Source organism: Acomys minous (assembly GCF_964271855.1).
Source record: "Acomys minous genome assembly, chromosome: 15".
In the NCBI taxonomy this organism is placed as follows: domain Eukaryota; kingdom Metazoa; phylum Chordata; class Mammalia; order Rodentia; family Muridae; genus Acomys; species Acomys minous.
The window spans coordinates 36033370-36057600 of NC_140497.1; the positions used below are offsets into that span (position 1 = coordinate 36033370).

Genomic DNA, 24231 nt, shown 5'->3' on the forward strand with positions numbered 1-24231 from the left:
GCAGAACCTCCATCCCTTGACCAAAGATCTAAGAGTCACCCTTGTCATCACTTTGTTTTCCAATCCCTAAATCAAAACTCATTAGCTATGCCTTTTAAAACAGAAACCTACGGGCTGGAGAGATGGCCCAGGGGTTAAGAATGTTTGTTGCTCTCGCAGAGGACCTGAGTTCAGTTCTTGGCACCCATGAGGCAGCTAGAAGTCTATAGCACCAGCTCTGAGGCTGGATGTCCTCTTTTAACTTTTTGAGCATACGCACGCGCACAGAGTACATAAGCACACTTTTTGGCTTCAAGAGTCTCTTGGAGTAGAGCCATTCTTGGACTGGAGATGGCTCAGAGGGTAAGAGCACTGGCTGCTCTTCCAGAGGTCCTGAGTTCAACTCCCAGCAACCACATGGTGGCTCACAACCATCTGTAATGTGATCTGATGCCCTCTTCTGGTGTGTAAGAAGACAGTATACTTGTATACATAAAATAAATACATCCTTAAAAAAAAAAAAGAATAATCTCTTTAAAACATTTAAGATTGAGATACAGCATTAGACAGCTTTTCTACAGCTAACCACACAAACCCAAACTGCCATTTTAGAGCTACCCCTCCCCAACTTCCATGGGGGGAGGGGGCACACAGGCTCTATTCACAATAGATAGACTGATCTTTAAATACAAACCAGAGCGTGACTCAAAGTCTTTCAACACCTTTCCAAACTGCCCAGCGTGGTTCCCAAAGCCTTCATTTTCTAGTTCTTCCCTCCATGCTCTGATGCTGTTTCAAGTTTACCCTACTCCCTGCCCCCACCCCTGAAGTTCTGATCTCCTCACTTCTGTATTTGTTTGAGCTCTGACGACTTCCTGAGAGGCCTTTCTTCCTAGTCACTACATAGATATCCACCACCCGTCTTTCATCTCCCGGGTTGCTCTGGTTTTTGTTTTTTTAATTTTTGTGTGCTTTACTTTCATTTAAAACATGGGAACAGTTCCTTGATGTGCTACATGACTTTCCTGCTAGCACCTGAGGTCCACAAGCCGGACTCTTTCGAGTGTCCCAACATGGTAGAACAGCCTCTGGTGCCGAGGGCCAGTGCTCAACCACGGACAGTAGTAGCTCTGGAGCTACAAAGATCTGAATGTTCAATGGCTAGAAATGTCAAAATGGGGCAGTGGTTTCAAAACTTTTCTATACACTAAAATGGTGACCTTTAAAAAAGCATAATGTGCCGGGCGGTGGTGGCGCACGCCTTTAATCCCAGCATTTGGGAGGCAGAGGCAGGCGGATCTCTCTGGGTTTGAGGCCAGCCTGGTCTACAAAGTGAGTCCAGGACAGCCAAGGCAACATAGAGAAACTCTGTCTCAAAACAAAAAACAAAAACAAGAACCAAAAAAACAAAACCAAAAAAGAAATTAAAAAGCCTAATGCTTTAATCCCAGCACTCAGGAGGCAGAGGCTGGCAGATCGCTGTGAGTTCGAGGACAGCCTGGTCTACAAAGTGAGTCCAGGTCAGCCAAGATAACACAGATAAACCGACTCAAAAAACTGAAGAACAAAAACAAAAACAAAAACAAATAAATAAAAATAAATTAAAAAGCTTAATGCTTAAGTCGCATTCCAAATGAATTATATATTATAGTCGCTGGGGCTGGGGCCCAGGCAATTCATTCAAACTAAGGTACTTCCATTGTGAGGTAAGTCCGGGAATCTCTCTGTCACACAAGCATGAATTAAAGAGTGGTGAGTTCTCTACAGTCATAGCTCAAAGCTTTGGAGAGATTTGCTCATACTGACTATGTTAATGGCGTCAGTTAAACAACTATATTCTCAGGAGGGAAATGGGTTTCTTTACATCTCAACAAAGTTACAGTAGAAATAGAAGTCATCATACTGCCTAATATTTCTTACCTAAGAAGTAATAGTCACCAAGACTGGCAACAGTCACCAAGCAAAACACCCTTGGGACAGAAATAATAAGTTCGTTTATCCACCTCTAACCTCACCCTTAAAACTGTCTTCATGCCTCAGGCTGGAGGATATTAATGAAAGAGAAAAAGCAAGCCATTTCATTATTAAAATCCTTCACCACAGCACAACACTGGAATGTCAAAAGAGCCTTGGAGACAGGTAAGCCAACTCATTTTACAGATAGGGTGAAATGACATGCCTAACGTCACACATGACATGCCTAACGTCACACATGAAATGCCTAAAGTCACACAGAGAGCTTGAAGAGAAAAAAACATTTTTTTTTCCAAACAAGCAGACAACTTTTCACATAGTCATCAAAAGGAATCAAGATTATCAGATGAGAAAGAAGTGATGAATAAGCAGTATGCTACACAGAAGCTGAAAGGACTTGTCCATCTGCTGCCCCCGCTATCAAAGACTGCTCCAGCACCTGGACATGCAGCCATCAAGATGCTTAACCTCAAAATACCAACGTCCTGGAAAATTCATTTTACAAATACATTATTAATTGTATCGTTATAATGAAATTAGCTCCATAAACATGAAAACATCAAACAGCACCAATACCAGAAGGTTATTGGTGTATAATGATGTATAATTACTCACTAGGACAGAAATAAACTCTAGCCTCTAAGCAAAACTATTTAAAATAAATGTTTGAAAAAAAAAAAAACTGTTTGACAGAAAAGGCAGTATTTAAAGACTAATATATGCCCTTTTTTCGACTGGTAGGTCTGTGGCTAAACATTCCAGCAGTGGGTCACACAGGAAATGTCAAGACACATCTTTAAATTGTTCAGCTTTTGCCATGATGCTAAACAGTCCAAACCCTGCCCGTCCGAGCCCGAGGCAGCGCTTCTGGTACACTCTAACTAGTGTCACCTGTCCTGATCATAACAGAGCAAGTCTCGTATTAAGCACTAGCGCCAGTGTGTCTGTTCTGAACAGCAGCGGCATTCACAGATGCTACAATTGACAGCGATCAAAAGCTACCAAGGAAGAACAGCAGCAAATACTCCAGTAAGCGCATTTTTCCCACATGGCACCACAGGTTACTCTTCTCTCTAGTTCCCGGAATTTCTGGAAGACTAGAGGTTTAACAAGTGTATGAATAAAGGGGCCAATAAGAATCTCTAAGCAGGTTAGTGTTCATAGTTGAAATTCCCAAGATACTTTGACACAGAGAAATCCAACAACACAGAAAATTCTTAAGCACACGGAACTAAAATGTTAGCAAAACGTTTGTGTTTACTCCCAACATAACATGGGAGTTTGAGGTGAAAATTCAATAGGTGTGGTTTGAGAAGCTGCTGGAAGTTCATTTGTACCTCTCTCTCCCTGCTCCTTTCTTCCGGTGGTCACAAGACTACCCGGCTGAAAATATTTGGTAATTCAGTGCAGAAAATTAAGGTCACAGACAAAGTACAACAACTTTTTAATACACCATTAATACTAATGATTAAAAATTATTGCATAGTCTTATGCATTTACCCTAAAACATTTCCGAAAGTAAACCAATTATATAAAAGACACAGAACCCTTTTAAAACATGGAGAGCCTTCACTACCTCGCTCTTCTCTCCTTTTTTGTCTTTTCAGTACTTTTGTCCATAGTTTTCTCATTGTCCCCCCTGCACTTTGGGCAATACCATTTCCCCTTTGGTTTGTAGGTGAGTGAAACGCATGAGAAGTGAAACCACTCAATGGGACACTGTTCGTTGTCACAGCCGATCATCTCCCCGTAGGACACCTGGTTACACAGGCAGTAGGTAGGCTCGTTGGGATCTATTGCAAACTCAACAGGCGAGGCCTCTCTCTCCTGCTTGGCTTTGGAGCGCTTCTTCTTCTTAGAGGACTTGGATTTCTTTTCTTTTGGGGGCTGATCATCACAGTCTTCTATCCCATTTGTCATGTGGCATAAATCGCGGCTCTCACTGGTCCGCTGCCTTCGAGGTCTTCTAGATCTTTCAGGCTGACTAGAATCCATCTTCGCTTTGTCTGAGGCTCGTTCGCCTTCAGTGGGATCTTGGAAACACTGTGAATGCAGCTCCATTTGTCTCGCGCGATTTTCCACCAATTCAAGCATCTGTGTGACAATCTGAATTTTTTCATCTCCCAATTCTTGGCTATTGATTAATGCTCGCTGGAGAAGCTGCTGTAGGCGTTTTTTCTGATTTGAATCATCTTCTTTCTTATATTTTTCATAGACATCATCAATTTCCTTTAAGGTTTCTAAAAAGGAGAATATTATGACATATTAACACATACATTACTTTCAAGTTAGAATTAAAGCAGGAAAACACATTATTCTCATACAAATCCTATGTCATCCAATATGAAAGGGTACTTAGGGGCTGGTAAAGGAGCTTGCTCCTGCAACCTGACAACCTCGATTTGATCCTTGGGACCAACACTGTAAAGTACAGAACTGACTGCTGTAGACTATCCTCTGACCTCCACAGATGCATTGCTGGGCTCACATACAACAAATTTTTAAAAGTTGTTTTTGTTGCTTTTTAAGGCTGTTCTGGTTAATTTTTTTGTCACCTTGACTGAAGCTAGAGTTAGTGAGGAAGAGGAGCTCTCAATTGAGATAGTTCCTCAGTAAGATCGGCCTTTGCGTATTTTCTTTAGTGATGACTTATGTAAGAGGACCCAGGTCACTGTGGGCAGTTCCAACCATACGCAGGTAGGTCTGAGCTGCATAAGAAAGCAAGGCTGCCAGGACAGCCAAGGCTAACACAGAGAGACACTGTCTTGAAGGGAAAAGAAAGAAAGAAAGAAAGAAAGAAAGAAAGAAAGAAAGAAAGAAAGAAAGAAAGAAAGAAAGAAAGGAAAAGAAAAGAAAGAAAGGCTGAGCAAGTGCAGAATGGCTTACGTTCTAGTTCCTGCCCTGACTTTCCCCAGACATTGACTATGACCTCTGAGTTGTAAACTGAAATAAGCCTCTTTCTCTCCAAGTTGCTTTTGGCTATGGTGTTTTACCACAGCAACAGAAACCTTAAGACAAAGATAATTAGAAGTAAACCAACAAGAAGAGCATGAACATTAATACTATCCATCTGTATTTTAAAAGGGGAAGGGGGAACAGGGAAAAGTCTTAGTCTGTAGAGTGCTCGCCACTTAAGCTTGAGGGCCTAAGCTGATTCTGGGCACCACAGAAACAGCGCTGTGGCCATAGCAATCTCCATGCTGGACAGGCAGGGACAGGAGGGTCCCTGGAGCTCCCTGCTGAGAGGCAATCAATCTAGCTGAATCAGACCTCTCTGAAAAAACAAGGTGCAGAGCAATAGAGGAAGATGTGGGACACCCATCTCTGATCTTCACAGAAAAGACACATACACACACGTAGCAAATTAACAATCAAAAGTATTTCTTAAGTAAAGTGTAATGCTAATTTAGAATTTTCTGAATTCTGTATTGCCTATTCTTTATTTGAATATCAAAATACCTCTATATACAAAACGTCCATGCTGGACTCCTGCCATAAAACCTGAGGTGGTTCTGGGACTCGGGCACAGATTACTACCCATTTGTGCATTGACAGGACTTACAGCTCAATCAGTGACTTGTTACATGACTCCAGAGACAAGTATTACCTTAATTGTTACACCCTACTCTTGGACACTCTTTAAATTAAAAAGTAGGAGGTCAGCATCTCTCGGCTGCCGGTTACCTCAGTTCTAATGGCTCTTTTCTTTTAGCGTCACATGGGAAACCCTGAAAATGAATACTATTACCCGCGTAGCCCTGCTGCTCCTGGCGCCCACTGGCCACGCCACACAAAATCAAGTCCAGTCAGCACTGGACCGTCTGGCTTCTGTGTCTAACTCAGCAGTTGACTCAAAGCTTGTTGAAGCTGCTGATGCAACTGTATAAAAAGTTGGACACTTTTTCAAATCAAGCAGTGGCCAAGTCACCAGAAACCTCACTAAGCTTAGTTTTATTCAAATCTCTTCTCTTACCCATATGTGATACAATGCTACATGGCAGAGCTCTGTCTTGCTAGGGGTTAAAAAAAAACAAACAAATATTAACTCTAACTTTCGATATTACATATCATATCATTGTTTTAGCTTCCAATGTTATTTCTATGACATCCCACGTTACTGCTTTGTACTCTGCAACGTTACTGCTTTGTACTCTGCAACTGTATAAAGAGCAGAAACAATAAGTAAGCAAAAACACCTAACACTGGCAGTCTGCATCAGGTAACAACAGCGAGCGATTAGCACGACATTCATGGATTTGCTTCTCTCTGGAAACTGCAGGTATTAACACTCTATGGATGTTTTTGCCACAACAGCTGAGTGAACCGAGGGTGCGGATTTGTATACCAAAGCTTTAATTTCTTTTTTAGCACTGTGTGTGTGTGTGTGTGTCTCTATAAGCACTCACGCACGCCACAGCACTCAGCATGCAGACCAGAGGACACTCTGTGGGAGTCAGCTCTCTCCTACCACCATGTGAGTCCCAGGGACTGAACACGGGCCATCGGGACTAGCTGTAACTACCTTTACCAACTGAGCCATCTTGCTGGCCGTACACATCACATTATTGAGCAAAGTTCAAATCTATCCTGTTTTGCTCAAATAGGCATGTAAGTGCATTTCCTATGAGCCTAGTTTTCCTACAGGAAAAACAATGACATTAGATATTTTCTTGCTAGACACAAAATAATTTAACAATTACAAAAATGTAAACTTTGTTTCAAAGATTCTGGATCTGATAATCAGGAGTTAGATGTCCCTTATGTGATACTTGTACACTGACACTGCAATAAGATAAAAATACTTATATTTTATTTTATTATTATTTTTGGTTTCTAGAGATAAGGTTTCTCTGTGTAGCCTTGGCTGTCCTAGACTTACTGTGTAAACCAGGCTGGCCTCAAACTCACAGCGATCCGCCTGCCTCTGCCTTCCAAGCGCTGGGATTAAAGGTATGTGCCACCTCCGGCCCCCCAAAAAATGATATTTTAAAGACACCGTAATTATACAGTGAGAGAAAACCTAAAAGCCATTTACTCAGCCCACATTATCAGACAGAGATCTCCCCCCATCTTGCTAGGCCTGGTGGCACAAGCTGGTAACCCCAGCTTCTTGAGAAAGTGAGACAGGAGGATCATAAGCTTAGGAACTGTCTGGGATACACGGTGGGTTCGAGGCCAGCCTGGGTAACTCAAGTGAGCTCCTGCATCAAAATAAAAGTAAAAAGAGGGTCTAGGAATAAGTCGGTGGTAGACGGCTGCTGCCCGCCATACATTTATAAGACCACGTTCAATATCCAGTACTTTTAAAAAATGGGGCAAACCCATGCCATCGCTTCTGCATGAGGTGGGGGAAAAAAAACAGAATTCAAGAACCTCAGACTGTGAGCTACCAGATGTATGTATCTGATCATACAACACGTTCCATACACTGTATGAAAGGCACCTGGAATTACATACTCCATTTTAGCTCAAAACTTGCTATTTCCCTAGAAAATTATGAATAAAATGCTGAGAAGATGGTTTTTGAATAACCATATCCTGCAATAAGTATTTAATCCAATTGGTTTTTTTTCTTTGTTTCTTTACTTAATAGACTGTTCAGTGAAAGGCTCAAATCAATGAGGGAGCCAATGAAATTGCCCCCTCACTAAGCACTGTTGTATTAGACCCCGACACTAGAAAATACTTCAGAATCAGTGAAAAGTTGGTGCATACCTTTGATCCCAGAACTTGGGAGGCTGAGGCAGGTGGATCTCTGTGGGTTCCAGGACAGCTGAGGCTACACAGAGAAACCCTGCTGTGAAAAAAACAAAATTAGCCAGGTGTGGTGGTGCACACCTTTAATCCCAGCACTTGGGAGGCAGAGGCAGGACAGTCAAGATTACAGAGAGAAAACTCTGTAGAGAAACCCTGTACAAAAAGAAAACCAAAAAAAGAAAGAAAGAAAAAACAAAAGAAAAGAAAAAAAAAAAAACAAAATTAATTAATTAAAATCTGACCCAGGAAAACAAAACTATATAAATATGTAACAAAAATAAAACTGTGAACTTGAGCTTAGCAACTATGTGCATAGCAAAAGCTAGACCACTATTTTTATATTAATCTTGGAATTAACCACAATCATAATGGATCTGACAGTTTGCATTGATCTCCCAGTCTTACAAGGTCTACTACTCATGTTATCTGAGCAGTTTGCGACAATTATAGGTAAGTAGTATCACAGACTTCTCTGTAAAAAATTTTGTCACTATTAACCTGAAAAATCTAATTTTTGTGCCTTTAAGAATACGATACGAGGCCGGGCGTGGTGGCGCACGCCTTTAATCCCAGCACTCGGGAGGCAGAGTTGGGCGGATCGCTGTGAGTTCGAGGCCAGCCTGGTCTACAAAGTGAGTCCAGAACAGCCAAGGCTACAAAGAGACCCTGACTCGAAAAACCAAAAAAAAAAAAAAAAAAAAAAAAAAAAAAAAGAATACGATACGATGTTAATATAAGGAAAACTCAAGTTCATGTCCCATGCATTGCCATACATGTATGTCTCCTATGTCTACAGAAACTACCACAGAATGATGCCCGCCCCAGCGGGAAGAACAGGGGTGGGCTGGAGAGCAGTGGTAAATCTTCACCTATCCTGTGTGAGTCCTGGCTTCAATCCCTTTGGAGTGAGTGGAGTCATACAGTTTAAAACCAGTAGTGTTTTTGAAGTAAGTAGCTTTGAAATAAAATACTGTCCACACAATTAACTGAATATTACTTTAAACTATAAAGTTTAAACTATGAAAGTGAATTTTTACCTCATTTGTTTTGAATCTGGTGAAAACAGTGGCGTACTATACGCAATAGTACTGTCTTCTCCTAACAGAAATTAGTCTTATCAGAGACTCAGAAAACAAAAAATCTGTAGATTGAAACACCTAAGTGAAGCCAGGTATGGTGGCACACACCTTTAACCCCAGCACTCGGGGAGGCAGAGTCAGGCAAATGGCTGTGAGTTCAGGGTCGCCTGGTCTACAAAGCGAGTCCAGGACAGCCAAGGCTAATACAGAAAGACCCTGTCTCGAGAAGAAGGAAAAAAGAAAAGAAAAGAAGCACCTAAGTGTTCTAACACACTAAAACAACGCCACCATGGGGTGGACTACAGGATGAAGTCACAGGATTGGTGACATGGCAGAAAGCACAGAATGGCTCCAGGCTCCTCTTTACCGTCCACGTTAGGTCTACAATGCTCCCTGAGAGCAGTTTACTAAACTTCTCTTGTCCTAGCAGCAGGAGAAAGGCATGCCAGCCCCTAAAGATGATTACCTGTCCTAGTTTCTTTGATAGGGAAAGGGGAAAAAAAAAAAAACAAGAAAGCTTTTCTCCTCGCTTAAACTTGGAGGAGGAGGAACCCAAGGGTGCAGGGACGCCAGGTGGTTGCCCTGCCAACGAGCCCACTTCCTCCAGAGGTCCGGAAGTGACACATAGCCCGGAACCTACGCTGAGCCAGCCAGGGTCATCGACAGTCCCACAGCAGTGCCCCAGACTTTATTCACTGGCTAGGAGAGATCTGAATCACCATCCTTACACTGACTCCGCCCAGGCCCATCTAATGCCCGGCCCACCATCCTTCCCTCTACCCCTCGAGAAATCGGTTCCATCTACCCAGGCCCCTCCAAGCAGCACGCCGTGGCCGGAGGCCCGCGGGAACGCGCGCCCCGCCCATGCGACGTCACACCTGCAGGCCCCGCCCCAGGACCGGGGCCCTCCCCCGCCACACACACACACCCCTCTCCGCCCGGCCCTGCGGGGGACCCCTCCCCCTTTAACCATTTGGCAGCAGACGAGGAAGGGCTGAGGCACTGGGCAGCCCGGAACTTTCCCCGGAGCCAGTGGGGAGCACAGACTGTCCAATCCCGCGCCACACCGGGAGCCGGACGGGGTGGGGTGGGGGCAGTCTCCGGAGTCCACCTTCGCCGTCCTCTCGCCCCCTCCCCCCGCACGTTCCAATGCATCTGCTCGCAGAAGGAGGGGGCCTAGCGGGCGGGGACAAGCAGGCCCAGCACCCAGTCCAGCCCCGCGCCCCGCTGCACACTCGCCAGCCCCGGGCAGGACAGTGTGCGGCAAGCAGCGGGCAGGCACCGGAACAAATGCTCGCTTAAAAAAAAAAAATGGCTGATTCCCGTCCGCGACAGCTGCAGCCAGCCGCCAGAGCTGCAGCAAGCGGCGGACGGGCGGTCCTCGGAAGTCCTGATCAGCCGCAGCCGGGACAGGGAAGGCCGCGAGTGCGGCGTGTACTCTCCCCTCCCGGTCCCACACACCAGATCGCTCGGTACACTTTGCGGACACTGTCATCCGAGAGAGGAGAAAGTACCTTGGTATTTGTTGTCCAGTTCACGCAGCACCGACACGTTCCTCTGCATGTCGTGGGGCAGCGACTCCACGCACTCCAGGTAGTCCTGCACGTAGCAGGTGAGCAGCCGGCTCCGCTCTCCGGTCAGGAGCGCGGCCGACGAGTACAGCTGCTGCTGCTGCCCTAACATCCTGCCGCCGCCACCGCCGCCGCCGCTGCTGCTGCTCCTCCCCGCCGCCGCCGCCGCCGCCTCCGCATCCAGCAGCCACACATGCAACAGCCACGACCGCCGCTCCTCCGCTCGGCAGCCCGGCGACGCGGGGGGACACGGCCGCCGCTCGAGAGGGCACCGCCGAGTCCCCCGATCTCCACTCACCACCACCCCCCCCAAAGAAGAAACCTTCACTCCCCGCCCCCGCGGTAACAAGCCCAGGGGCGGGGCAAAACCGGGGCTCCCTCCGGCCCCCTCCCTCGCTGGGAGGAGAGCAGCGGGGTTCCCCGGCGGCTGGCGGCGCCGGGCTCCCGGGAGGTGACACCGGCTGTCTCACTCTTGGGACTCCCCAAACACTACCAGGGCTGCCCGGTGGCCGGGATCCCCGGTGACAAGACCCTCGCTGCCCTCTCGGCTCACTAGGAGCCCCGGTGCCTGTCCGAGTCTCTGTAGATTTGCCCCCGCCCCTTGGCCAGCAGCCGCCTCTGCGCCTGCGCAGGGTCACTCCTAATAAGGCTTGGGCCCCGCCCCTATCGCCCTACCGAAGGGTTCGCATTCTCCCGCCTTCCCTGCGCCACCCGGGCGATTGGTCTGTCGACTCTCGCCTTGGGGAGGGGGAGGGTGCGGAGGGCGGCCAAACGGCAGGGTGCGCCCCGCCCCCTCTTAAAGGGGCCGCATGGCCGTGCCTGCCCCTCGGCCGGGAGTCTGACGATTGCCCCCCCCCGCCCCCCGAGAAGCCAGGCGACCGGTTTCTCGTCTCCATACCCCGAAGGAGGGATAGCAAGCACCGGCCCGGCTCCCTCGGCCCCGAGTTACCGACCTGGCCTCCATCTGGCGGGTCCAGCGCCTCCCTCGCGTGCCTCCCATGACGGCAGCGAGCGGCCCCTAGGCGCTGCTGGCGGAGTGAGGCCTGCGGGAACTAACGCGACCCAGGGTGCAGCGGGCGCGGCTCCGGGCATGCGCGGCGACTTCCCGCCGAGTGCCCCGAGGCCCTGGGCTCCCGCCGCTGCCGCCGCCGCCGCCGCCGCCACCGGGCTCCCGGAGCCACCGGGGCTGACCCCGGGAGGTAGGCGGTGCGCCCTCTGCCCTCGGCTTTTTAAATGCCGCGGTTCTCGCCTCTCGTGCGGTCCTACTTCCCCCAAGGGCCGGGGTGGCTCGCTTGCACGGTCGACCTGCCCTCCCCCTAACGCGCCTTGCGTTTGGTTTAGGGAGTAGGTTGCAAGACTTGTCGCGTTGCCCCCACCCGATCCCCAAAAACAAACAAACAAACAAACAAAAAACAAAACCAAAGCACCTCAAGGGAACTGTTTTCAGAGTTAGGGTCGATTAAGCATCCAACGCCAGCGAGGACTTGGTGTGGTCGGGGAACGAGAAGCACATACACGGCGCTGTATTTTCACTCCCATGTGCACGCACACACACTGCATTTTATTTTCGCTCGCTCGGTTGTCAGCGCTAAGAAGCAGGACAGACCGTATTAAAGAATCGAATCAGCCACCGAGTGCCGTGCTTTCAGTGTGAGCGGTTATCCGCCTTACTCTCCGACTATCAGTCAAATGCCAGGTGGAGGAGATAATTGTAATTACGGATAGACTTCCGGAACCTCTAAATGTGTGAATTTTGTTCTGTTTTGTTTTAAGAAACAGGTGTAAGTAGGAGGCGTACTCGCCAAATTTTGATGAACCGCTTGTGTAAGCCCTCTCGGGAGCAGTGTGTTTTGAGTGAGAAAAGTGAAAACGCCGGAGTGAGAAGTTTGGGTGCTGTTGCCTGGTTTGCATTGCAGCACCTGTTGCGCGACCTGTTCAGAACAGCGGTATATATTAAACAGCTGTTGGCATGCCAAGGGGAATCTAGGTCCTGATTTAGAGGAGAAATTGAATTTCGTAAACCACAGCACGAAATTCGGCGTTCTGGGGGCAAGGGTGATATTACAGGAACTCGCCCTGTGTTAATTTCCTTTAAGGCTGGGATTTTGACCGCTCAAATAAAGTCAACCCAGGCAAGCACACTACTGAATTTCGGAGAACTTTGGGCGAATTTTCTTACTGTCATTCTTTTGAAATCTTTACTATTAAAGAACCAAGTCTTGTTGAAAATCGTAAGACCATTGACTTAGTTTTTACCTAAGCTAAATTTTTGGTTACTCACAACTTTGATTCAGCCAATTCTGGCTGAAAGAATTAATGCAAGGCGCCATGTTTCTTACTGAGTGAAGTCAGGCACTGTTTGAACCTGTGGGTTTTACGCAGCCTGCTCACTGATCTAGAGGCAGATCTCATGTGTGGGAACTGAGGAAAGTCGATGATGCAGAACTCCCAAGAACAGAATAGCATGTTGAGAAGCAAGGAAGGATTTTGGAAAGCATTCTTGTTACCTCTAATAATTCTGACAAAGAGACTGAAAGAGAAAAAAAGAAATGCAGAGAATTGTAGTTATTATTATGTAATAATTTACAATAATTTCTTATCTGTAATAATACCTTACTCTAATTGTATTTATTACCCTTGGCATTACTATAAACCTTTACAAACTTTAAACATAATAATATGTATGAATTATTGCAGGTGTGCTTTTTCTTTTTTCTTTTTTGTTTTTTTTTTAAGATTTATTTATTATTATGAACACAGTGCTCTATTGGCATGTACACCTGCAGGCCAGAAGAGGACACCAGATTACATTTTAGATGGCTGTGAGCCACTATGTGGTTGTTGGGAATTGAACTCAGGACCTCTGGAGGAGCAGTCAGTGCCCTTAACCTCTGAGCCATCTCTCCAGACCCTTTTTTGGTTTTTCTGAGGGTTTTCGCTGTGTAGCCTTGGCTGTCTTGGCTTCGCTTTGTAGACCAGGCTGGCCTTGAACTCGCAGAGATCTGCCTGGCTCTGTCTCCATGAGTGCTGATATTACGGCAGTGCACCACCACACCTGTCTTTATTATTTTATGTGTATTGGTGTTTTGCTTGCATGCATGTCTGTGTGAGGGTGTCTGTGCCCTGGAACTGGAGTGAGCTGCCTGCCGTGTGGGTTCTGGGAATTGAACCTGGGTCCTCAGGAAGAGCAGCACGTGCTCTTTCTTTAGTCCCTGAGCCGTTGCTCCAGCCTGCAACTGTGCTTTTCTTGTTGTCTTTATTTATGCAGGTTAATTTAATCCTGCCATTCTTCTGAAAGCAGCCTGTGTAAAACTATGTAAAAATACTTCCATGGGACGGAAAGTAGGCAAGGTGGTCAACTCAACTCTTGACCTTAGTTATTTATTGTCCTTTTCCTCTCAGTAGCTACGCATATGGCCTCTTCAGATTGCATTTCCTAACTCTCCTAAATGCAGAATTTAAAGATTCCCCCACTCTACAGTATAGAAATTGACAATATGTAACTCTTTGGTGTGGGGAAAAGGATATGTGCTCTTTAGTATTTTGTTCTGCTCTTAATTTGACCTTGAAAAATATGCCCGTAAATTAGTTTCAGTTGGCTTTAAGTTACTGGACTAAGGCTAGTATATACACCTTTCATTAGGTCCCTAATGGGAATGTCCCCAAGCCAATTTCCTTTATAATAAAAGATTTATATCCGTAGTTAATACTGTATGAGATGAGAGAAACAATCACCACTAATTAGCAGCAAAGTAGCAACAACTTCCGAGGTGGGAAAATCAGTTTCTGCTCGAGTCAAGCCAATTAAATTAGAAAATCTTTTCTTCCGCTATTTAATACTTCATTTTTTCCTTTTAAAGATTTGGGTATAAAGTGTCTTCCTTGCCTGGATGTGCACCATGTACATACCCGGTGCTCAGGGAGGCCTGGAAAGGGTGTCAAATCCAGTGGAACTGCACAGCGTGTGAGCCACCATGTGAGTGCTGGGCTCCCAAGCCAGCTTTCTGACAGGAGCAGCCAGTGCTCTTTGCCTCTGAGCCATCTTGCTGACAACTCCTTCTTTTCTTTTTCTTTTTTTAAGGTTAGCATACAAAGCAATGGGTGACATCATGGGATAGTCACACAAATATATCATAGGCCAGGTTGGCCTCAGACTTGAGAAGATCTTTCTGTTTCTACCTCCCAAGTGCTAGGAGGACGAGCCTGTGCTACCATGCCCAGCTTAATATTAAAAAAAAAAAAATTATGATGTATCTAAACACAAAATTGAGCCATTTGCTCATGGCCCATGTTATCAGTATATAGTTATATTAATTAATCTATAACCCTTGGTTTGTTTTTTTTTTTACCCTCAGTGAATTATTAAAACTTATATGATGTGGCTATAGAGTTGGCTCGGTGGTTAAGAGCACTTGCTGTTCTTGCAGAGGAGCTGGCTTCAACCCCTAGCACCCATAATGCAGTTCAAAACTATTCCTAACTCCAGTTCCAGGGCATCTGACTCCCTTCTCTGACCTCTGTGGGCACCAAGCATAGATGTGGTGCACACATGTACATGCAGGCAAACACTTATACACATAAAATAATCTAAAAATGTTTTTATTTTTTAAAGCAAGACTTCCTGGAGGCCACTAAAACAGCCAGACAGAAGCTCTCTTTTGGTGACACTGCTTCTTAAAACATTTATCAAAGAGGAGTGTCTGTGCTACTTAGATGCCTGCTCTACCCCTACTTCTGTCTTCTGCTCAAATTCCCCTTGGTAAAGTCTTGTGTAACTGATGTGTAGGAGGACTGTTTATTACAGAAATTTTGGTAATATAATATACTTGGTGGCTGTGTGTTTCCCAACACCCACCTTGTGACTCAGAATCACCTGTAACTCCAGGGGATCTGATGCCCTCGACTGTCCTCTGTGGCAGCAGGTGCACACATGGTGTGTACAGACAAACACTCACATATATGTTCTAAAATATTTTTTCTTTGTTTTTCTTTCTGTTTTTTTTTAAAGATTTATTTATTTATTATGTATACAAATCTCATTACAGATGGTTGTGATCCAACATGTGGTTGCTGGGAATTGAACTCATGACCTTTGGAAGAGCAGTCAGTGCTCTTAACCTCTGAGCCATCTCTCCAGCCCCTCTGTTTTGTTTTTTTTTTTTAGAGACAGGGTTTCTCTGTGTAGCCTTGGCTGTCCTGGACTCACTTTGTCGACCAGGCTGGCCTGGAATTCACAGGGATCCATCTGCCTCTGCCTCCCAAGTGCTGGGATTATAGGTGTGTGCCACCATGGCAGGCTCCATTATTTTCTTACAATTTAAACATTAATGTTTGGGCTTTTAAAAATATTATATATTTATTATTTATACAGTGTTCTGCCTCCATGCCAGATGAGGGCACCAGATTTCTTTATAGACAGTTGTGAATCATCATGTGGTTGCTGGGAATTGAACTCATGACCTTTGGACGAATAGACAGTGCTCTGAGCCATCGCTCCAGCTCAATATTCATATTTGTTTACTCTCCCATTTAATCTTTACAGGTTTGGTTTAATGGGATTCAATCAAGTCTCAAAGCTTTCATTTGTTTAGTGACATCTTTCCTAAACCAGTAAGAGCAGTTAGTTCCCTCTTCAGTTTAATGAAACAGCAACATCTTTCTGATATTTGGTTGAAAAGTACTGTAGGCAGGCATGGTGGTGCATGCCTTTAATCCCAGCACTTGGGAGGCAGAGGAGGCAGATCACTGTGAGTTCAAGGCCAGCCTGGTCTACAAAGTGAGTCCAGGACAGCCAAGGCTGCACAAAGAGAACCTGTCTCCAAAACAAAACAAAACAAAAAGTGGGGAGATCCAGAATTACCTTAAATAAAATCTTTATATAAAAAGGTCATCAAACCTGGTGTGGTGGCATACTACTTTAAGCTCAGAACTTTGGAGGCAGAGGCATGCAAAAATTCTTTGAGTTTGGGCCTGGAGAGATGGCTCGATCGTAAAGAGCACTGGTTGCTCTTCCAGAGGTCCTGAGTTCAATTCCTAGCACTCACATGGTGGCTCACAACCATCTAAAATGTGATCTGGTGCCCTCTTTTGGCATGCAGGTGTACATGCAGATAGAACACTCACATACATTAAATAATAATTCTTTAAAATCTTTGAATTCAAGGTCAGCCCAGACTGTATACAAAGTTCTAGGCCAGCCAGGGCTACACAGTGAGACCTTGTCTCCAAAACATAGTAAAGGTCATTAATTGACAACTCACTACAGAAATGTAATTGTACCTAATGCAATGAATTCTTAAAATCTACAAGTTTATATTAATTTAGAGTGTGATTTGTTCTGAATGGTCCTGTGAAGCATTTCAAAGTATCTTGAAAAGCCCAAAATTTTTTTTCACGATTTTAACTCAATTTATAAGTACAAAAGACAATCAATAAGCCAGGAGTGGTGGCATACATCTTTAGTCCCAGCACTCGGGAAGCAGAGGCAGGTGGATCTCTGTGAGTTCGAGGCCAGCCTGGTCTACAAAGTGAATCCAGGACAACCAAGGCTACCCAGAGAAACTCTGTCTTGAAAAACCAAAAGAAAAAGAAAACACTTTGGCTAGAACTGTAGGACATAGTGAAGGAAATAACAGATTACCAAAATCCATACACAGTCTATCTGCTTTGGGCTTGGGCTTTACAGTGTTACTGTTCAGCATTTAGGATAACTAACCACTAATAGCAAAAAGTTATCCTAAAACATTTAAATTAAGGAGCCAGTAATTACTTGAACTATCGTTGATAAGAAATTGAGTATAATATTCCCATTACTAATGAAAAAGGCAAACATTTTGTCCCCTTGGCTTATCCCAGAGAGAAAAAATAACACATATGTTATACTTTGCATAAAGCTGACCAGAAAAACATTCACTTTCTCTAGATGGTTACCATAGTTACAAGAGCCATTTATAACATCAGGAGGGGGAACTAGGTCACAGTATTGAAGGAGTTTGAATTATGCAATTATGTTTCCTAAAAGCAGGGGAAAGGTTTGAAATTTAGAGAAAAGAGCTTTATGCTGTGTGTTCAAATTGAAATGACGGTCTAATTTTACCTGTGAAACTTTAAAATGTTGTCCAGGATTAAACTATTGATAGAGTAGATATGTTGTTAAGCCTAGTAGTGGGTAGATCCCTAACTGTCGTTTTTTTAAAAAATAAAGATGCCAGAACATTCTGTCCTTGTAGAGAACCCCTTTCTCCTAGTGGGCTGAGTCTGCTGAGATGTTAACCAGCGATTGCCTGGAATCCGGGGACAGTCAGATTTGTGGGAAACTTTCACCTCATTCCTTCTTAGACAGCCTGAGAAAATGGGTGGCACAGTGCCTGTGAAATACTGGGCTTCATTCGTTTAGTGGTGGCACCACCTCGAAACCAGGACTTTGCGATGCTTGTAATTTCTTTTTTTTTTTTTAAATATTTATTTATTATGTATACAATGTTGTGTCTGCATGTACACATAAACACCAGAAGAGGGTGACAGATCTCTTTTTAGATGTTTGTGAGCCACCATCTGGTTGCTGGGAATTGAACTCAGGACCTCTGGAAGAGCAGCCAGTGCTTTTAATCTCTGAGCCATCTCTCCAGCCCTGATGCTCATAATTTGCTCTAGATAACATCAAGTGGAAATAAAAGTGTGTGGAGAGGAAGTACACTGAGGGTTCTTGTTTGTTTGTTTGGTTGGTTGGTTTTGAGCTGAGTTGGCAGGGGCTGAAGACATGGTTCAGTGGTTAAGAGCACTGTCTGCTCTTCCAAAGGCCCTGGGTTCAATTCCCAGCACCCACGTAGCATCTCACAACTGTCTGTAATTCCAGTTCTAATGGATCTGACACCCTCACACGAGTGTTTGTAAAATAAAATAAATTATTAAAAAAAAAAAGCCGGGCATAGTGGCACACACCTTTAATCCCAGCACTTGGGGAGGCAGAGGCAGCCTGATCTCTGATTTTGAGGCCAGCCTGGTCTACAAAGTGAGTCCAGGACAGCCAAAGCTACACAGGGAAATCCTGTCTTGCGGGAAGAGAGACAGACAGACAGACAGACAGACAGACAGACAGACAGCGAAGTTGGCCAGAGAGAGAGACAGACAGACAGACAGAGAGGTTGGCCTGGAACTCATAGAGGTCGGCCTGCTTCTTCCCAGTTCTGAGGTAGGCATGTTTGCCTGCACCCCAGAAACCTCAGCATGTTTGCCTGCACCCCAGAAGAGGGCACCAGATCCAGCTATACATGCTTTGGAGCCACCATGTGGGTACTGGGATTGAGCCCCGAGCCATTCCTCCAGCTCTTATATATACAGGCCGCTCAGTCTGCAAAATGTTACTCATTTGTATGTTTTCATGGCTGAACATTTGGTAGCAGATAAACAATTGGTGTGTGCTCTTCCTGGAGAAGACTGTCTCTTAGGCTTCGCTTTGCTTAGTTGGCTGTGGAAGGCCTGTGCAGGGCTGAGGCCTTGAGGACTATTCACTGTGGCATGTCTTCTTTAGCTCAGGTTTTAGGCAGTCTTCTTGGTGGGACTTAGTGGGTGTGCCTTCTGACATGCCTAGTAGACTGCTGTGAGCATGTCTGACATGCTGTGAGCATGTCTCACAGCAAACTCCTGATCCTCCGGCTGTTGCAGTCTTTCTGCACCCTCTTCCGCAATGATGCCTGACCTTTAGGTGTGCCTACATACAAATGCACCCTTTCTTTCTTTCTTTTTTTTTTTTTTAAGATTTATTTATTATGTATACAGTGTTCTGTCTGCATATACATATGCATGACAGAAGAGGGCATCAGATTACATTAAGATGGTTGTGAGCCACCATGTGGTTGTTGGGAATTGAACTCAGGACCTTTGGAAGAGCAGTCAGTGTTGTTAACCTCTGAGCCATCCCTCCAACCACTGCACCCTTTCTTTAGTTAGGGATATATGTTTTGGGTTTGTTGTTGTTGTTTGTTACTACCAAGAACCTCACAGGAAGATGTTTTTCTGCAGATACCGTGTCTGGGGTTCGGACAGTGCTTAATAAGTAGATTGAGTAACAAGAAAGAGTTTCAGATGGCTCTTCTTACTTCATGGTCACTGTGAAGACTCTATGTAAAAAGAAGTCCTGGGCCACTGATTTTCAGCGGGAAGGGAAGGAGTGCTGATAAATAGGCAGCCTGGCTGAGCATCTGCCAGATGCTAGGGGATGGTCTGATGTATTTTGATGCTAATTACTGCTTGCTGTCTCTGTGATCCACCTTTTGATTCATAAAAAGCCATCCTACCTAGGCAGGGCAGAGGAGATAGAGATGTGGCTAAGATTCCCAGGGCTTAGGAAGAGAGAGAGGAATCCTGGGAAGCAGAGGAGAGACCGCCCCGAGGAGGAGAGGAAGGCTGCCATGGGTTAGGTGGAGGAGAAACACATGGCCGGTGTGGATGGAGAATCCAGCCCAGATGAAAAACATTAACAAGTATTTGGGATTATGGATGGGAGATAGCTTGATAAAAGTTATTAGAAGCAAATGGAAAATAGTTTAGAGGATTGATATCTGCCCTGCCCTGGGTTAACTAAGGCTATTTTAAAATATAACAAGTGTCTGTGTTAAGCCAGGCCTGGTGACACACACCTTTAATCCTAGCACTGGGGAGGCAGAGGCAGGCGGATTGATGTGAGTTCAAGGCCTGCCTGGTCTACAAAGCAAGTCCAGGATAGCCAGGGCTACACAGAGAAACACTGTCTTGAAAACAAAATAAAAAACAAAGAACAACAAAAACAAGCAAGCGTCCGTGTCTTGATTCATTGCTAGCCGGTAATACTAATAATATTGATATTTAAAAACAATAGCCAAAGGCTGCCCTCCCCATCATGGAGAGAGGCAGGTCACTATTATGTCATGGCTCAGCCCGGACAGGACCTGAGTTCTTTCCCCAGGATCCCACAAGGTGGCAGGAGAAAACTGTCTCCTCAGACCTGTCCACTGACTTCTACACTCCTGCCTTGCAAGAGCACACCTTTAGTACTCACACACACACAAAAAAATGGATAATACTTTAAAATAATAAATTGTGTACAGACTTTTTTTACGGGTGATAATGCTGGGATGGAGCAGTAATGCCTAGTGTCACATAGCAATACATAAATTAAATACACACCAAACAGTACAAGAGTGAAGCAAAAGTTGATCTGCCTTTCTGGTTGATAACCATTATTGGAAAGAAAAATACCCATAGAAAGAAAATTAAGGACTTGGGGTTTTTTTATTATTATTATTATTATTATTATTATTATTATTATTATTATTATTATTATTATTTATTGATTTTAAGTTTGTTTGTTTGTTTTGGTTTTTCAAGACAGGGTTTCTCTGCGTAGCCTTGGCCATCCTGGACTCCCTTTGTAGACCAGGCTGGCCTCGAACTCACAGCGATCTGCCTGCCTCTGCCTCCCGAGTGCTGGGATTAAAGGCGTGCGCCACCACTATCCAGCATCTTGCAGCAAATTTAACAGAATCACCCAGAAAGGAAAAGTAGCATTTTCTCTTCAAACTATTATAACGTTGAAAGTACCAGAAGAAGTCACATATCCCTTAGACTGTTATTTCCAAGGACTGTAAGCCTTCAGCTCTAGCTGAAAATTTGTTTTTTTTTTTTTTTTAAATGTTATCTAGTGGTAGGCTCGAGAGATAGCTCAGAGGTTAAGAGCACTATCTGTTATTCCAAAGGTCCTGAGTTCAATTCCCAGCAACCATGTGGTGTCTCACAACCATCTATAATGACATATGGTGTCCTTTTCAGGCCTGAAGGCTCACATGTGGGTAAAATACTGTATAAATAATAAGTAAACAAATCTTTTTTAAAAAATGCTGTCTGGTAAAGTCTTTTGTTCCTCTTAAGGTATTCTAATTGGGCAGGAGGTAAGGGACACACTCAACAGTGCATGGCATTCTATCTCAATCTCTAGCCCCTGAAAAGGAGATCTGAATCAATTATTTAACGAGGTTTTATTGGAGCTATTGCTATAGTGAACTATTCTGGCATGATTTAATCCGGCACATTGGTGAATTATGGTTTATCTTTCATGGGATTTTCTAAACTGTTTATCAATTTATTTCCATAAATAGACATTTCCAACAACTGCCATACCTAGAAGTAGTGCATGTTACATAGCACTTGTAGAAAATGTTCCCGGAAAGCCATGGTCAGGCCTTGTTAAATCCATGTGTGCACGTGTGCGTGTTGTGTGAACGCACGTGCACATATGAAAGCCAAAGGACAACATGCGATGTCGGTCCTTGCCTCTACTTTGTTGATACAGAGCCTCTTGTTCTTGACTGTGCATGCCAGGCTAGCTGGTCCCAAGGGCACTAGAAGATTCTCTTCCACCTTTCATCTTGCCATAGGAATTCTGGGATTATAGACATATGTGCTGCCATAGTCTACCTTTAATATGAGTCTCAGAGACGCCCCTTGCACAAGCACTTTGCCCACTGAGTGTTCTCACCGAGTAATTTTTTTTTTTTTTTAAGTTTTTTGAGACAGGGTTTCTCCATGTAACAGACCTTGGGTATCCTGGACTCCCTTTTGTGGACCAGGCTGGCCTTGAACTCACAGTGATCCACCTGCCTCTGCCTCCCGAGTGCAGGATTAAAGGCATGTGCCACCACACCTGGCACCCTTACTGAATAATTTTAAAGGCACCAATTATTAAAATTGATTTTATAAGACCACAATTGAGAATCAACTTTTCAAATGAGGATTTCTTTTTAGTTATGTGTGTATTTGTGCATGTTTATGTGGGTTGTGTGCACGTGTGACTGTAATGTCTGCAGGGTCCAGAAGTGGGTGTTAGATCCCCTGGAGCTGGAGTCACAGGTACTTACTTGTGAGGCACCTAATGTGAGTGCTAGGAACTGAACTCGGTCCTCTGCAAGAGCAGTACATGCTGAACTATCTCTCTAGCCCAGGAAACACAAGCCTCTTTGAAAGGAATCATCTTTTGTAAAAGTTTGATGTTTTTCTGAAAACAGTGTCTCCATCCTCCTTTTTTTTTTTTTTTTTTTCTTCGAGACAGGGTTTCTCTGTGTAGCCTTGGCTGTCCTGGACTCACTTTGTAGACCAGGCTGGCCTCGAACTCACAGCGATCCACCTGCCTCTGCCTCCCCAGTGCTGGGATTAAAGGCGTGTGCCACCATGCCTGGCTTCATCCTCCATTCTTGACATAAAGCAGTCACTATTCTGACTAGAGCTTCATCCCATACTGTGGTCCATGTCTATAGCCCTGCCTAACAGTGTACAAACAGTTCTTTTATGTGCATCTGATAAGGCCAGCTCCTTGCGTGCAAGACAGCTCTCACTGCATCTGTTAAACAACAACAACAACAACAACAACAAAAACAAAAAACCCTTCATTTTAGCCACAAGCTACATTTCAAGCCGCCGACCTCATGAGGATATGTAGGCGTGTGTTAATGCAGTGGCCACCACTGTTGCCAACCACTCGGCTGGGTTTGGCTGCCTCTTGTGCAGTGGGGCCTACATTTAAGTATTGAGATCAATAGGAAATCACGCTTCTGTTCCCACTAACTGCTTGTATCAGGGCATTTTCCTGATTTTTAGTACAAATGTACTAAATGTATTTTAGTACAAATCCCCAGGGACAAAAATCTACAATTGCATACACATGAGAGGCAAAGTGTTCATCTTGAGCCACGGGTTTGTTTGCTTTGTTTGTTTGTTTAGTAGTTTGAGAGAGGTTTTATGTAATCTTCATCTAAGCGTAGTTCCCAACTTGTGGTTAAGAACTTTGGAAGTATTTGTGGGACCTCATTTCAGTATTTCAAGTTATGACAAACAGGGTTTATTATTTTTATGAGTCATGTAGCTTTATTTTATTATTATTGTTATTTATTATTTTTTTTAATTTATTTATTTTGGTTTTTTGAGACAGGGTCTCTCTGTGTAGCCTTGGATGTCCTAGACTCACTCTGTAGACCAGGCTGGCCTCGAACTCACAGCTATCCACCAGCCTCTGCCTCTCGAGTGCTGGGATTAAAGGCATGCGCCACCACGCCCGTCCCGAGTCATGTAGCTTTAAATTGATACTTTGGTTGATGGTACACCTTAATGCCTTCTGTAACTGCCTACAATCCCAGAAGGGACCTAGGAAACAGAACTACCCACAAGAGAACTTTTCCCCCTTAAGTCTGTCACTGAGCTGTTGTCTTTGTAGCAGTGTAATGTGGCAGGCACACCTAATGAGGAAGGACCTGAGGAAGGCAACTGGGAAAGGAAACAGACAGGGAAATGACAGTGAGTGATGTCATAAGAGGGCAACTGGGGCCGGGCGTGGTGTCGCACGCCTTTAATCCCAGCACTGGGGAGGCAGAGGCGGGCGGATCGCTGTGAGTTCGAGGCCAGCCTGGTCTACAAAGTGAGTCCAGGACAGCCCAGGCTAACACAGAGAGACCCTGTCTCGAAAAAACAAAAAACAAAACAAAACAAAACAAAACAAAAAAAAGAGGGCAACTGGGAAAAGAGACAGGAAGACCCCGGATGATGTCATAAGGCAACTGGGAATGGATACAGCCAGAGTGAAGATCCCAATGCCACAGAGGACACAGCTTCTATTAGTTACAGGACTCAATACGCTAAGAAATTGCGTTTCCCATAGGACCTCATTTTCAATTTGAAATAGAAATTAATTCATTTCCTAAGAAAATAAACACTGGTAGAAACTGGCGGGATGTAGCTCAGGGCTAGAGTGCATGCCTGGCATACCTAAAATTCAAGGTCCAGTCCTCAACACTGGGGGCAGAGAGGAGTTGTCTTAGGGTTACTATTGCTGTGATAACCACCATGAG

The 24231-nt window shown here is 44.8% G+C and overlaps 1 protein-coding gene across 2 annotated transcripts; it reads right to left on the bottom strand.

Moving 5' to 3' along the window:
- Positions 1-3380: 3380 nt before the first annotated feature.
- ING2 (inhibitor of growth family member 2) lies at positions 3381-12439 on the bottom strand. Of its 2 annotated transcripts, none has more exons than XM_084760660.1 (2): positions 11314-12439; positions 3381-4193 (listed from the first exon to the last, which is right to left on the bottom strand). In XM_084760660.1, exons 1-2 carry the CDS (start codon positions 11450-11452, stop codon positions 3526-3528), a joined length of 807 nt encoding a protein of 268 aa, XP_084616786.1. In that variant the 5' UTR covers positions 11453-12439; the 3' UTR covers positions 3381-3525. The 2 variants fall into 2 exon arrangements, with proteins under 2 accessions (XP_084616786.1, XP_084616785.1); XM_084760659.1 differs by lacking the exon at positions 11314-12439 and adding an exon at positions 10304-11244.
- Between the last annotated feature and the right edge of the window lie 11792 nt (positions 12440-24231).